Source organism: Myiozetetes cayanensis, unplaced genomic scaffold (genome assembly GCF_022539395.1).
Source record: "Myiozetetes cayanensis isolate MyiCay16 unplaced genomic scaffold, myiCay2020 scf2-11, whole genome shotgun sequence".
NCBI classification, from domain to species: Eukaryota; Metazoa; Chordata; class Aves; order Passeriformes; family Tyrannidae; genus Myiozetetes; species Myiozetetes cayanensis.
In genome coordinates this window covers 46863851-46879539 of record NW_026087411.1, presented here as the reverse complement: position 1 = coordinate 46879539, position 15689 = coordinate 46863851, and the positions used below count along the sequence as shown (strand labels likewise).

At 42.5% G+C, this 15689-nt stretch overlaps 2 protein-coding genes across 13 annotated transcripts in view; one reads left to right on the top strand and one right to left on the bottom strand.

Annotated features, from left to right (window-relative positions):
* MAP3K4 (mitogen-activated protein kinase kinase kinase 4) overlaps positions 1-3217 on the top strand; it is a 68618-nt gene extending 65401 nt beyond the window's left edge. For 7 of the 8 annotated variants that reach the window (XM_050316166.1, XM_050316169.1, XM_050316167.1 and 4 more), the window contains 4 exons: positions 564-686; positions 1227-1333; positions 1545-1724; positions 2673-3217. In XM_050316166.1, coding sequence (XP_050172123.1) covers positions 564-686; positions 1227-1333; positions 1545-1724; positions 2673-2693 — 431 coding nt within the window. In that variant the 3' untranslated portion in view covers positions 2694-3217. Of the gene's footprint in view, positions 1-563; positions 687-1226; positions 1334-1544; positions 1725-2672 lie in introns of those variants that run through there. The other variant, XR_007629027.1, reaches the window with a different exon arrangement.
* Positions 3218-4354: 1137 nt separating this feature from the next.
* Positions 4355-15689, bottom strand: part of AGPAT4 (1-acylglycerol-3-phosphate O-acyltransferase 4) — an 89596-nt gene continuing 78261 nt past the window's right edge. For all 5 annotated transcript variants that reach the window (XM_050316174.1, XM_050316171.1, XM_050316172.1 and 2 more), the window contains 2 exons: positions 14136-14334; positions 4355-6936 (listed from right to left, as the gene is read on the bottom strand). In XM_050316174.1, coding sequence (XP_050172131.1) covers positions 6851-6936; positions 14136-14334 — 285 coding nt within the window. In that variant the 3' untranslated portion in view covers positions 4355-6850. The remainder of the gene's footprint in view (positions 6937-14135; positions 14335-15689) is intronic.

The window sequence follows — 15689 nt, the reverse complement described above, 5'->3', positions numbered from 1 at the left end:
TTGTGCTCTGGACTGCTCACCAGCTCTGCCCTTCTCTGGAGTTGCTCCAGCACCTCAGTGTCCTTCTTGAAGTGAGGGATCCAGAACTGGATACAGTTTAGCCATGCTAGGTGCTAAGTACAGAGGGACAATCTCTTCCCTGGTCCTGCTGGCCACACTGTTTTTGATGACAAGTATGATATCATCTGTCTTGACTCAGCAGGACTGAAAAGATGGCTGGTGGGAGGTTTAACACTCACAAGGGAAAGTGCTGGAATTCCTGAATTCCTGGAGGATTGATTTCTTTAAACAGGCTTGTATGGAAAGCTGTTGAATTTGCCTGCCGTACTGCTTTGTGTTTTGAACACTTGTTGTCCACTTCCAGTATACTTTGTGGTAACACAAACGCACCAAAACACCTTTAATGCTGTCATGTTCCACACTTAATCCACAGTGAAAGATCAAAGTGTGAATTCAGCTATCATTATCCATTGTGTAATTTCCAAGGGTATATTGAGAGGCCCTCATTCCTTGATTCAGCTCTGGTTTAAACAAGTGTTATTGTGTTTCCTTGTGTTTCCTAGGAGCCAACATCTTCCTTACCTCATCTGGACTGATTAAACTAGGAGACTTTGGCTGCTCAGTGAAGCTGAAGAACAATACCCAGACAATGCCCGGAGAAGTGAACAGTACCTTGGGGACTGCAGGTAAGCAAGCCTGTGCTGTGCAGGTACTTGTCTACTTACCATAAAAGAAGATATGTCTGCCAAGAGTCTGGGCTGGAGTAAAAACCACGTGCTTCAAGGAAACTTGATTTTATCTTAGCTAGTTGTACTTTATATCCAGAAGCCAAACAAACAGTGTTATCTGTCCTGTCATCCATTCACTGAATTTATCTGGTAATCATGAAGATTCTGGAGCTCTTGTTTTTTGGGGTTTTATCTTTCTCTGCAGTCTTACTGATACTGTACTTTCTGAAGAGCTGCTTAATCTATTTTCAAAAAATGGCAATAACTGGAAGCAGGTAATGAAGCAGCATTTTCACTGTCACTTTCAAACTGAAAGGCACTTATGCTGCAAACATGTCAAAGAACAAGAAGCTAGCAAATGGCAAAACTCGGCAAGAAGAGCTGAGTAGTAATTCATTACAGATCTATTAAAAAGCATTTGGTTTACCCAGTTAGTCACTTATATATGCTGTTCCTTCTGCTGTATCAACTGATGGCATCATATATGTTGTTTCAAAGCGTACATGGCTCCAGAAGTGATTACTAGAGCTAAAGGAGAGGGACATGGACGTGCAGCAGACATCTGGAGCCTGGGCTGTGTTGTTATAGAGATGGTCACTGGCAAGGTAGGGATGTTTCATGTGCTGATGAAATGCAAACTGTTCTTAGTAGTTTCTTTGCAAATTCTGGTCGCACTCTCAGCAGTTTGTCACATGTACTGTGAGTCTGCAAGTACTGGGGTGGTTTTTCATTTCCTGGAGTACAGAAATACATGCTCTGGTGGATAACAACTTAATCACTAAAGCTTGCACTTAGCAATGCTGTTACCTGTTGCAGAGGCCTTGGCATGAATATGAGCACAACTTCCAGATCATGTATAAAGTGGGGATGGGTCATAAACCTCCAATTCCTGACAAAGTGAGCCCAGAAGGGAAAGACTTCCTTTGCCACTGCCTGGAAAGTGACCCAAAGATGAGGTGGACGGCCAGCCAGCTCCTCGATCATCCTTTTGTCAAGGTTTGTCTGATGACTTTGGCTACAAAAATGGCAGATGGGAATGCGGAAGCAGCTTTTAGTCGGCTTCACTGTTTGCAGCGATGCCACAGGGCTTGGTATCACAGTGAGGGGCTGGTGTCAAGTTGATGCTGTCCAGAAAACATGCTGTGGAAACTTTCCAGAAGCACACGTAATGTTTTTAGCAAACATTTGACTATACAACCTGGTGTTCACCATTCAATGAACTTTCACAGCTGTTTTGATATACATTATGTTAAAAAGATAAGTCAGGCTTAAAAAGATAAAGTCAGGCTTCAACTCCATAGTAGCTCATCGGATCTGAAGAGCTCTCTGCTGAAAACTTTAGCAAGCACATATGTACAGGTTTCTAGAGATAAGGGCCTCCTCCATAAAAAGTGAAACCAGCACATGGTAGAGAACTCTACCATCCTTCTGTGTAAGGGTCTCCTTTTCTTTTAAGAAGTTTCTATTTGAAGTTAAGTTGAATATTGAAGGTTCATCTGGCAGTAACTGGTGTAACAGTCTGCAGTTCTTGAATGAACTATGGTGTGAGTCTTTCCTTAGGAGTAGACAAATATTCACAGCTACAAATTGAGGTGTATTAGTAACTTCTTTGAAGAAGTACATACATTATTGAATTCTGTCTCATTTTCCAGCACAAAGGTGTTCACTTTGGTGTTCTGAGATCATTATGCCCATCAGTGCAACCGTAGCCAGATCCCCTCCATCACAGAAGCGAAACAGGGCTTTAGGCTCCTAAGGGTTGCATGGTGACAGTGGGAATGGCAGTACACTTGCATATAAATACTTGCTATGTGTTATCTGTGTAACAAGGGAGAAGTAAGAAGCTTCGAAGATGTTTGAAGGTGCTAAAGAAATTGATCTGCTGTCATCTTCTTGCTGCAGTGGGGAGATGACAGAAGTAACTGCCTTTTGCTTCCTTCACAGGTTTGCACAGATGAAGAATGAAGTTACTCAATCTCTGGCCTTTTTCGTTCTGACAAGATTTTAATCACTACTGTATGTAATATTTACATAAAGACTGTGCTGAGAAACAGTGTAAAAGTTGAACTTAACGAAGACTGCACAAGTGACGGGCGTCACTTCCTCTGCTGCTCCTGTACATTTTACTTGGCACATGTTGCTCACGTGACGGTGTCCGCAAGTTGGAAGAAGCTGCATGTTTCAGTGAAAGTGCCATTACTACTGTATATGGACCATACCTTTTTTGTTCTTTCTCCCGTTTCTCATTTGATTGAGAACTGTAATGTTAATATGTAGTATTTTTGAACTTTTTAGGTTCAGAAAAATGCTGTAGTGTTATCAGGCGTTATGGACCTTGTTTTTTTAATCTGTTTGAGTGCACTGACTGTGAACTTTTACTGGGTTTTTTTGTTTATTTGTTTTTGGCAAGCTTCAGATTTGTTATGCACAAGGCTAATTAATGAAATTTTAAAGAAAAGTTTTTTCTCAATAAATGGTTTATTTTAGGAGATGTTGGTAAAGGGTTTTTCTTCGAAAAAGGGGGTTGTGTTATATTTTAAAATTTTTTGCAACACTTGTGTAAGACTGCTAAACTAATCTAATTGGAATAAGCTGCTCTTATACTGCAATAGTCAATGTTTTGTCAGGTTTCAAGACATAACAGGGCAAGATGCTTCTTACACAAGTGGTAACAGATTTAAGGACCTTCCCCCCCCTTTCATCTGCTTCTGACGAAAGGTGTTGGGCAATTGGTGGCCAATTCCTGACACTACTTACTATCTCAAGGATAACTTCCTTCTTGCATGTGTGCCATGTGAACAGGGAGTGCTCTGCATGGCATTTCTGTGGTCTAGAGGAGAACTGTTTAAGATTATTTTTGTGTTCTGTTTGGCAAAACCAAGAACTCAGTTAGCTTTATAAAACAGATTTCTGATCCTGGGCTTTGATTTTCCTGCCTCACCCCAGTTGTCATCAATCTCGGATAAAGGCGAGGTTAGAAGTGGTGAGCAATTGGAAGAAACAGCCTGCAACACGTGCTCTAGCTGATTGTTTGACTTGCTTATCACAAACAGGTAAGTTTTACTTGTAAACATTAGTGCAAGTTTGCATATTCCTGTTACAGCTTTAGACTTAAAATAAGATCTTGCTTTTAGTACTTGGTTTCATTCTAGTGTCTTGTCTCTTCTCCTGATTTCACAAGTTCTTGGTTAGTCCCAGGTGTGGGCTGAGCTGTTGAGGATGTATCACAAAACCTGACATTTCTAGCTAGAGAAGTATATGAGCCTTGCTGTGCATGTCACCTGTGCAGTGTATTTAGGCTCTCAAAAAATTCAACTCTAAATTTAAACAAAGACTGCCCCTTCTTTTCAGCTCCTTATTTTCAGTTCTGTGATAGGAGGGGAATTATGTTGTCATCCTCAGCAAAGGACTATGAAAGTAGCTGAGGTAGAAGTGCCCCTGGGCCTGTTGTGTGCTTCACTTTGCAGTGTAACAAAAGTATGTGAGTGATCTGTGTCCTCACTTGCCTTGTTCCACATGCCTTTCTACACAAACAGGAACTGTGGACAGCTTTTAGGAGTCAGGATAGGGGTGAAAAACACTTAATAGGTTGTTGCCAAGCAAAAGAAAACTCATTCATTGCATATCGGCTTTTCATACTTTTATTTTTGTATAAACAAACATTAAGACTACTTTTGTTAAGGCAGTTGTAGAACATACAGTTGCTTGTGGGGATGAGGGGCAAACACTGCTTCCTAATGACCTATGTCATTCTTTTAATACAGTGAATTGGAATAGTTTAACTTTGGCAAGTACCATTAAGCTTTCACTGTTTGTCAGTGAGTGCTGGAAGGGCCCAGTGGTGCAGTTCTTGTGTGCTGAGAGTTGTAGAAGTACTTAGGACTGTTCTAAGGGTTGGTCCTAGGGAAAGGGGTTTGAAATAATCTAAGTACTCTTTCAGAAGTATTTACACGTTTGGTATTTTCCTCTGGGAGATGCAATTGGAGAGGAAAGGGCTGAGATTCTTAGGGAACATTAAATGTCTTCCCCACCACATATTAAATCAGTAACCCTTTAAAAAAGGCAAAAGAGCTGGTCTCTGTCATTACATGAATATGTATTTGCTGCTCAGAACTACTCACCTACCACCCTGAGAAAGGCCCACTGTATCTGCCAAGTAATATGTACAGTAAAATTCTCCCCCTTCCACCCATTTTCAAACTCTTGTGAACAGTATCTTCAGGTTTGGCTCACTAGTGTGCCTCCTCATTACTACAAGATAGGTTCAGACTACAGCTTATAATATGCTGGTTTTCATTGTTAAGATTGTTACAGCAAAGAGTGCAGGGCAGGTGCTGCACTGTAAGCGTGGCAGCATACAACCTATTCCAGAAAGCTTCAGAGCATAGGGAATGTGTGTGTACACAAGGGGTGTGAGGAAAAAAGCCCCAAAAACTAGTCCCATAACCTGTTCCTTCCTTCATGTTGTAAATTCTCCTGCCTCCTCCAGTAAATTTCACTTAACTGCCCCATGCTAAAAGCACTACTCCACCTGCTCTTTAGGTGCTGCACATTAAAAAGGTGAGTTTCTCTATATTCTCTGATGTACTGAACAGCTCATACATGTTTCATAGAATGATTCATATTCTGTTGTATTAGCCCCTGTTTCTTTTTCTTCTGGCCTCAGTTTTATTATAGGAAAAGAGAAATGTTTTCGTACCAGCTGGCAGAACTAAGACTGCTCACTTTTTTCACTAGTTCTATGCACAGTGGAAATGGACTGTCTTTGAAAGTGCCAATCATAATCTCCACTCCAAAGTATCAGGAGCTGTAGATTTTAAGATTGTGGGTTTTTTCCAATCATAATTGCTGGTATTTAGAAATCCCCTCTTTTCCTTGGGAGTTTTTGTGGGTTCTTTTCTTGTTTTCTGTGATTCTATGAAGTTCTTTTTAGTAATCTGCAGATCCTTAACTCTGGAAGTTTAAAAACAGGAGGCCTCTGCCCTGAAATCAGGATCAGGAAAGTCAGAGCAACAGTATTTTCCTGAGGATTCCAGTTTTATTTAATTCAGAAGGGGGTCAAATCAAGTCCAGACGGATATAAAAAAACCTGAATGATATTGCTGCCCTAGGTCTTTGTCCCAGTTCCCCTCTTCTCCCCAAAAGAAAAGATAATTTAACTATTACCACAGGCTGACTGTTATGAGGCACCAAGTAAACTAATTTATCAGAAAAGACAGACACGCAGATTAATTAGGATCACTACAGTATGGGTGTGGGGCATACATTTTAATGCACACTTTGCATTATTTCACTACACCATGCCCAGTTATTTTCTTCCCACCACTGCTAGGAAGGCTTAGAATTTTAAGTAGTGTTTAAAGCCAAAAGAAATTTTATTATGTCAGTTTTTCCAAACCATAAATTGAATTTACTCTCAGAAGAATTACAGGTTTCAGCTATCCCTCAGATTTATGGCCTCAGGAAAGAGATGGCAGTGGCTACCTTAGCTCTGCTCGGGCCAGAAGGCCCAGTTTTGCTCCAGGTTATGCTACTGAAGGCTCTGATGTCTGGATGTCCAGGACCTGGCTGAAGTTTTAAAGGCCCCCATAGTCACGCTGTGGCGGTAAGTTCTAGATGTACAAAAACTCTACTGCAGTTCTACCAGTTCAGTAGAGCTGCTTCAGTCCAATACTGGTATAACCAAGCACAGCGTCTTACTGTACTGTATTTAAACACTGACAGATTATGGTGGTTAAACTGTGTGATCTACACAACTATCAATTTTAATCATCTTGTAACAATCTCCTGACATTAAAGCCTGCACCTCTGGTTAGTTTCCAGTCTCTTCATATAAGCACACTGGAATTTATATTTTTTTCTTCAAAACTTAAGACACTTCATAGGAAAACAAACCAACCACACAAATGCAAACCTGTTGTGGAGAGGATACAAAGGAGTGCATCTTTCAAGCGTGTCATCAGCCCAAACTCCCAGAGAAAAACAACAGGAGCACAAATTCGGATATGCATGGCAATTGCTCATCCTACCTCTCCTCTGATCTCACTTGAATATGCACTTAAGAGTTTTCAGCAGTTGCATTTGTTCCCTTTGGGTTGAAGCAGTCTCTGAAGATGCTACTTTCATTTCTGCTTGTTTTCATTGTTGCCATAGGTGGAGCCCTTGTTAATTTCTGTAACCCCGATCATCCATCTGACACCAACAGAAGCTGCAAAATAAATACGGTTAAAAGCTGCATTGCAGGCAAGGACTGAAGATCTGCACAGGTGAAAGAGACTTATCAGTGTTCCCAGCCTTACAGTAGCACAGCGTTAAAGGTAACTGCCCATACTCCCCAGGGTGACCATCCACGAGAGGTGCATTTGATGCTTCCACACCTCCACATCAAGGTATTTGCTGATGGCATCTTGGGAAGGAAGGTCGGACATGTCCTCTCCCACCAGCAGGGAAGAGGCTACAAGGAACCAACACGGATGTGAGGCACAGGCATGATGTGCTCAGCCCTGTTAAACCTGGACAAGGCCGGCTGTGCAATTGGGGCTGCCGGTGTTTCCTGGCTTTTGTGAGTCGAGTGACAAAGTGAACTAATGCACATGTCAGCATGTGAGTTGTGGCAGGGGAAGGGAACTGTGCTGGCTTTCAACAGCCTCCATGTCTGGAAGAGCACAAGCAGGCACAAGGGCACTTCAGATCTTGATAAAAAAATGTAAGTTGTAATGGACATGTCACAAGAGGCCAGGTTAAATTAAAAGACTTTATAGCTGATTTAGTGGTAATAATTCACCATATGCAAGAATTATTTTATTTATTTATTTGGAGCACCTAAAGTGACTAAGTTAAATGCAACTTAGCCTAAACTCCTTGCCTCACAGTTTGTTTTTTGGTTTTTTTTTTGGTCAAGGGGCTCAGCTGCCCAAAATCTATTATTCCCTACAGCTGCTGTACATATCCAGAAATGCCATGCTTCTTTCAGGCCTAAACCTACTTGGAAGTCACAAACACCTTTCCTCTGCTCAAAATGCTTTTTCAAAAAAACCCAACCAAACAAAAAAACAACAACCAAACCAAACAAAACCAAGAAAGCCACAAACCTGCCCTAAAGCCTCCATATCTCACTTTGACTGATGGTGAAAAGGCCCAGTACTGTGAGGTGCTCTAAGTGTCTCATCCCCATCAGTCCTTACATCTCTAAGATGACCCTGGACAAATTCTTACCAGCCAAGGGACTCTTTATGGTAAAGTGAGAGCCAGAGATCACTGAGAGAATCCTGGGGCTTCATACCACTACCAGGCACCACTTGTGAACAACGGGGCTGATGCAACACCCTGGGTCCTGGTGTTTGCTGCTCTTCCACATTTGAAGGAAAGGGCTGGCAGCCCTTGCTGCCCTGTGCTTTACCAGCTGCAACTTGGCATTACAATTAGCAGCCCCAAAAACCTCACTAGACTCATGTTTTGTAGTATGACAGTAAATTGACAGTTTTTAGAGTGCAAGTGGTAACTGGATACCAGAGCTGAGTCACAGGATGTGACACCACGATGGATGGACAGTGGGAAGCTCGTCTGTCCACAGGGCTGCCCTCAGGTCTTTTGGATGCCAGGAAAGCAGGGCCCTCTCACAGGCAGAAAGCTATGCAGTGAACAACCCAGAAAGGGAGCTGGCTCCAAGGGAGTTCACTGCCCCACACTCCACTGTCAATCTATGAATAGAAACACACAACTGAGACAAGCGAAGGGTTTCACACTCAAAAATAGACAAGACAAAAAGAAAACCATCTCTGACATTTAACTGGCCACAAGCTGGGGAAGAGAAGAGAAAGATCCAACATGTAGCCTGCAGTCTGGGATCATAACATAATAGTAAGTATGAAATCATTAAGATTTTAACCACAAGGGATAGAAACAGCATCTGGAGATGGACAAAGAGCATAAATAACAGCAGCTGCTACAGCAACCACACAGCACACTGGAGATTTCATCCAGTTCCAAGAATGCCACTGCCTGGACACAAAAAAGTACCTAGTTCAGCAGTTTGGATGTCTTTTTTTTACCCCCTCCTTTGTCCCTGTTAGAAGCTGCCACTGCCTTCTGTCCTCATTTCACCCTGTAGCCCTCAGCACCCTGGGGAAGGTGGGGTGCAAGGAGAAGGGACTGCTCATGTTTGCCAAGCCTGTGGAAGCAAAGTGGGGTAAGTGCTGGGGTGCCTCCTTGGTTTCTCTCTGCACTGCCTGCCTTCTCTCACAACTGTCCTGGGGCCTCAGTGCACACCCTAGTGATACCATCACATTTAAGGATTTATTCAGTTGTTTCAAATACAACTATAGTAAGGGTAACTTTGGGTGTTTTCCTTCAACAAAGAGGTAAAAGGGAGATCAAGCAGGAGTTGTGCCTAAATTATTTGCAGTGAGAGTTTAAGTAAGTCCACCCTGAGAAGAGCATGAGGGAAAGCTATCAGCTCAGGCATCTCTGCACTGCTCCACAGCAACTGGCAGAAGGTAACTGAGCTCCTGCCATCTTTCTGCCCACCATTACTCAGCATCCAAAAGATGCAGGAGGTTGCTGAGGACCTGCTCTGCCTGCTGGAGCACTGGGAGCTGAGGGAGGGCTAAGCTAACACAAATCAACAGAGCCAATATTGTAATCTCTTTCTTGGAATATGTTTTATCCTGTGCTGTCCTCACCTTCCATCCATCTCAGCCTATGGACACCAAGAGCCTCACTGCCCGGGTCACATCATGCTCCAGCCCTCTGGTCCATGCTCTGCACTTGGACACTGACAAAGTCCCCAGGGACTCACAGTTTGTACTGTAGAGCACACATACAACAGCTCCCACAGGATCCAAGCTGGCTCATAACTCCTTACACTCAAGTTCAGATGAAACACTTCTCTTGCCTATAACCAATACATAATTGCTGGCCCTGTGCCATCTCCCCAGATGCCATTGTGCTTTTAGCATTAAACATGTAAGAGCTGCTTCTCCCTTTAAAAGCCTGGAAAAGCCCACTCATCTTTTCCCCTTTTAACTGCTGTCGACAGCTCTACAATAAATTACTTCTAAAGCACAAAGAGTGTCCTCCTCAAGTTACCAAAACACGAAAAGCAACCCCTACTGGATTCTTTGAAGCCAAATGAGACTGGGGAAACAGGAGGAGGGGGGAAAAAAAGAAGCTGCTGCCAAATACAAATGCTGACATTTGACAGACACACTCACTGCTTTAACACCAAAATATCAGCACCAAGTTTTAAAAAGCAGTTGTGAGCTAAGTAAATCTCTTGCCATGTGTCCTGTGAAACTAAAGCTGGTTTTCAAAAGAGACTTTTGTCCCTCAAACTACTTGAGCATTTATCCTCTGGAGCAGGGACTGCCTTGTGTTGGTTCAGGTAGTATCACAGAGGGCTCCTGGTCCCAGACTAGTAGTTAGATATGAGGACAATGAGATGATTACTGGGAGTATAAATAGCCAAACTGGTGCACAGCAAAGCAAGAGGGGATGATATTTGCAGTATAAAGAGGAGATGTCATTTATTTAGCTCTGAAAGAGTTTGAGATGAAGCAGCAGAGCTGTATATACAGTGGTTATTTCATTCCTTGTATCTGAAAGTTAGGGTCTGAGGGATTGCAGTCCTTCCACTCCAGTGGGAGCAGAGCATTTCTCTTAAGGCTTTTTCCCCCTGAACAGCCAGTTACTTACAAGTCAGTAAGTGTTTTACTGGAGGCCACAATAGGCTATCCAAAGGACAAATGACAATCTAGAAACAATGCAGAGGGTACCAAGTAAAGCACCCCTTAGTAACTCTGCTCTTTCCTATCAAAACCTATGGAAAGGTTTATCTTGTGCTATCTGCACTTATATCAGGTACTGAAACTTGCCCTTAAAAACAGCAATCTGTGACAATGGGCTATTAGGGACTCCAGTAAGCTTCCCTGGAATATCAGGTGAGCTGTCAACTTGCCAAAGAAAAAGAATAAACACTGCCTGTGCTGCTTCCATTACCAAATAGTGAGAACAGGTCTACAAGGAGCAATGTGAAAAGCCAGTTTTATCATCTGATAAATCCCTCCAATCTACAGAAAAACCTTCCTTTCACGTTGTTAAGCCACCAGATCCTGATTACCATTCACACTGGCAAAGATGGTAAATACAGTCCTCCCTGCTTTGCTACAAACTGGATGTGCTGGGCAGACAAGTTCCAGACGGCACCAAGAGTCACAAGATCCAAAGGTTATGTATGTTTGTGTCCATGTACCGCTGTCTCCCAGCCACCGCAGAAGTCACTTCTGAGCCCTTGACTAAAGCTGGAGACAAAGTGCTAAATAAAATACGGGTTGCTCCTCTGTCAGAAGATGGTTGCATCACACCCAGAACATTCATGACAGAGACACCCCTTAGGATATAAAACACAGTTTGGGGACAATGGCCTTGCTACAGAAACTCAGCTATTGGTTACTAAAGTCAATGTGACAGCTTGGGCTGAAGTTTTTTTCTGCTTCCACAGAAAGAGACAACGACTCCCAACTAGCAATAACATTGGTTTTAAAGAGATATAGTAAAATGGAAAGACTACAACATACTAAGATAACTGTTGCTCTTGTGGCACGTAATGACACATCCACTTTTAAGCGACCAGGATAAACCAGATCTGCTTTTTGTTTGGTTTGACTAACAGCTGAGCTTCCTTCCACTCCCACTGATTCTCCTCCCTCCGCAGCTTCACAGCAGTTGCTATCTGCTAGTAAGTGTCATCATCTTTCTTATTTCCTGCTCATCAGCAAAAGGTGCCTGTCTGAGTCTAATCAAGCAAGAGCCTCTACTCCGGCAGTGCGTGTTCCACTGCACCACAGATCCCAGCCAATTACAGGCACTTTGGGTTTGATCACACCATGATCAGGGTGAGAACAGAGCTGTTGCTAAGCACAGTGGTCCTTCAAAGGCAGCAGAGGACTGCAATGTGCACTATCCCACAGATGTGGCAGATGGGTATGGGGCAGCAACGCACATCATGCATTCTGAACGTGTTCTTCAGCTGTGCTTTTGCAGCCTGGGATCTCAATACGTTCATCCTGGCAAGCAGACTGCTGCTGGAGTCCTCTGTTAGGTCCAGTGTTAAAGATAACCTGAGAATAAGTCCTTTGGATTATCACTGCATTCAAGACAGGACTCACAGCAGCCTGCTTATTAACCTTTCCCTGTGGCTCGAAGCAGAAGAAAGCTAGGCCAGGAGTAAAACAGCAAGAAAAGGGGGGAGAAAAAAAGGAACAAAAGGGCATTCTTGCTGTCCACTCTTAGTAGCATCATAGCTTTTTTCCTCTGCAGGTTCTTTCTCTCCCTTCCTGATAGAGAAAAGACATGATCTAGGTCACTAATGGCAAGGTATTGGACTCAGGGTGGAGGGTGCAGGGATGTGGTGTCAATTAAGTTAACAAGGGCTGAATCCAAAACCATCACAGATGGCACAATGCCAAGCATTAAAGCATCCAGCCCTGAGGTTAAACTCCAGAGGTTAAACTCCAGAAACGCTGAATTATGGAACAAGGATCCCCGTGGAGGGTACATGAGGTATAAAGCACTTTGGGATGGCACCCAACCACCTACCTTGCTGAGTGGAAAAACTGAATTAATAGGAAAATGCTGAAGAAAAGATGACAAATTAAAAAAATTTTGCAATGGTTATGCTTCAGTGCACCATTAAGCCACTGTTCCACAGTCCAGTACCAAACAGACTATGCCAGCATTTCTTCAAAGGCAGAACAAATGCCCTCCTGAGTTCTATTGCCAGGGACGAAGCATTTGCAATGGTGTCACACCTCATTCCACCCACTGTTGAATATCCATTTTGATCAAGAGCATAGGGGAGGCCGATCAGCCTTTCTCTGCAACTGATGGGGATTTGAACCTGACACCTCCCATTCCTGAGAGCACACTCCAACCACGGTGCTCACTCTACACTCCCATCCTATTCACCACTCAGAGAAAGGGAGAGGGTGGCACTACTTGTAACTTCCAACAAGGAAGGTGGGTGAAAGAAGATGCTTCAAAGTTGTAGTCACTGCTCCAAGAAATTCTTCACATTTTACACAAAGCATTCTCAGGGTAACAATCACCAACAATTTCTCCAGGTGAGGACGAGAACAGGATTCTCCTCTTTCTTCCTCTATCCTGCCCATCTACCAACCATTATGCTGGACCTTACCCTTGCTCTTGTTTTCCTTCCTCTGGCTCAAAGCATCACAAAGTACATTTGCTGTCTGCATGCACACACAAATTCTTCCTTCTCCATTTATCTTTATAAGAAGCCTTAACAGTAGCCGAACGCAGTGTTTGTTTCTGTGGGCACTTTATGAAAAAGAATATTGTGTGCCTACCATGTCAAGCTCTTCACAATGGGCAAAAGGACACTGGTTGGTTAATCTTGATCAAACTAGAATGGGACCTGCTCAAGATTCAGACTTCTAAGAATGCTAAGAAATATTGCACATTAGGAAAAATGTTCCATATTTTTCTATTTCCTCTGTGTTGCTATTCTTTTTAATCCAACTCTAATTAATCTCTGCATCCACTTCACTAACAGCCAGGAAGACTGTGAAGTTCAGTTTTGTTTTCAAAGGGCATTTTTAAGGCACACAGAAGTTAAGGTGACGAAGCCGTAAATACATGTGATGGTCAGTGCAATCATAAAAAGTATTTGCTTTATAAATGTATGGCTTATTATAGAAGGGAACTTATTCTCCACACAAGCACCCAATCGTAGACACTGAGATATGATGCATTTTGCCAAACTGATCTGGTTCTTGCTTCCATGAAGGACACCAAATGACATCTCCCTCCCTTTCTGTGGGCCAGCTCTTTATTTTGCTTTCCTTCCTCCCCTTAAATAACATACTAATTTAAACACAAACCCAGGCAGTTCAGAACTACCACAGGAACTGCAGGAATTACCTGTGATAGTCTATGCTCTGTGCTACAGAAGTCAGGGAAGATGGCCACAACAGGCTGTGCTTAAATCACGAGTTCATGGATTACCAGTGCATGACACAGACTATGATTAGACAAAAAAATTATCAATAGAATAAATTATCCTTAAGCCTTTCTTCTAGGCATTCAAAGTACAACCCAGCAAAGCACAACACAAGAAAAGAAAGCCTTTTGTAGGCAACCCACTGAGAAGTCACTGTTCTGATTTCTACACAAACAGAAAATTTTGTAGGCAGCTCTTATAAAAAAAAATACAACTATACAAAAATAAACAAAGAATCTTTTCAACCTATTCCAAGCTAAAGTGGATATAATATCCACCACCCAACAGATGGGCTGTTAACTTCACAAGTCATCTTTATATTTAGCAAGCCTCAATAAATCATATCTGAAAGCCATCCTGTAAGTAATCTTTTTGTTCAGAAAACTTACCTATTATAATGACAAATGCAAAACTAGCCAGTGTCAGTGATGATCCACTGTTGATCATGTTGATGAGCAGCTTGAACAAGGGATATAGCAGCAATAAGGCCCAGAAAAGCCAGTTCAAAAGTGTCCATGGTCGATGGGGTGGTACTATAGGGACTGCTGGGTAGGTTCCTGTTCGGTAATATTCTTCCTGGAATGCATCCTAGTAGAACAAAGGAGAGCAACAATTAAATCCCCATCTGCCAACAAAACTAGCCACTTCTGACTTTGATGTTCCACCTGCTGCAGGCTTGTAACCACAGAGGAAGATCAAAGACCAAATGATGGCTGGAAAGCTTGTACTTTGAAGTCAATGAACACAGAGTCAAAAGGGAAAAAAAAAAGGAAAAAGGAAAAAGAAAAAAAAAGGAAAGAGCACACACTGATGTGTACATACTTTCTTTCTCCTGCACACAGCAGCCTGAAAAATGGCATACCTGGAGAGTATAACAAGCCCAGTAAAACAAGATGGGTGATGGGATGTACACTCCTGCAGCAATATTGAACCTCCTGCAAGAGCCACTGCCACTGCCCAAATACTGCTGGAAAGCTACATGCTCAGCAGCAGATCCTCTGTTCCCTAATGTTTCCTCCAACACTGCACTTCTCTAAAACAGCACCCACAAACCAGTCAAAAAGGTGACCAGACCTTTGCCCCATACTCAGAAGAACATCACCTCCTCTCCCACCTGCTTTGTCCCACAGATGCAGTCTTGTTCACCTCATTCCCATGAAGCTTGTGGAAGGAAGTTTGGGTGCTGAACCTCTCTACAGGCAGTTGAGTATGCAGTTTACAATCTCTCACTGGTTTTGACCAAAGGACTCTCCCTTTTTGTATAATATGAGGAAGATAATGGGGTGGGGGCTATTTTTCTTCTGTTCTGTAGCGTGTGTTTTTTAAAGCACAGAAGACTTAGAACTCAGTGCCTTCCTGTAGAGCCCATGGGGTGAACAGCATTGCTGTCAGCGATCTGATCAACCAAAGATATCAAAAGGGGGTGGGGTAAAAAACCCTTCCTACTTTTTCAAAAGCAAAGATTAATAATCTGTGTAATCACATAAAACTGGTTAATTAATGAAGTCAGTTTTAGACTGACATAAAAAGGAACCTTAGTTTTGCCAGAATGAAGTACTATACTTCTTCAAAGAACGGATTTTTGCTTTCCAACAATTCCAGCAAAGCCAAGATTGTCCTAATCAACACAAGTTGTTTATTTCTACTATGCTATGATTTTACACTTACTTACATTCCAGCTGACATAAATAATTCTTTATTTATTTAATAGCAACTTGAGCAATTACAAGCTGCTGCCATTTTATCTATTTTAAAGGGAACATTCAGCTTTTAAGAGGTTACACAGTAATTACATACTGCACTCTCCTTACTGAGATTAGAAAAATTATGAGTTTTACTCATGCGAGCTAGACTGTACTGGGATCACTACGGCCAATTAATTAGCCATCTTCAACAGATTACAGAGGGTATGAAGTTTTCTTTACACTGCCTTGAGGACTTTG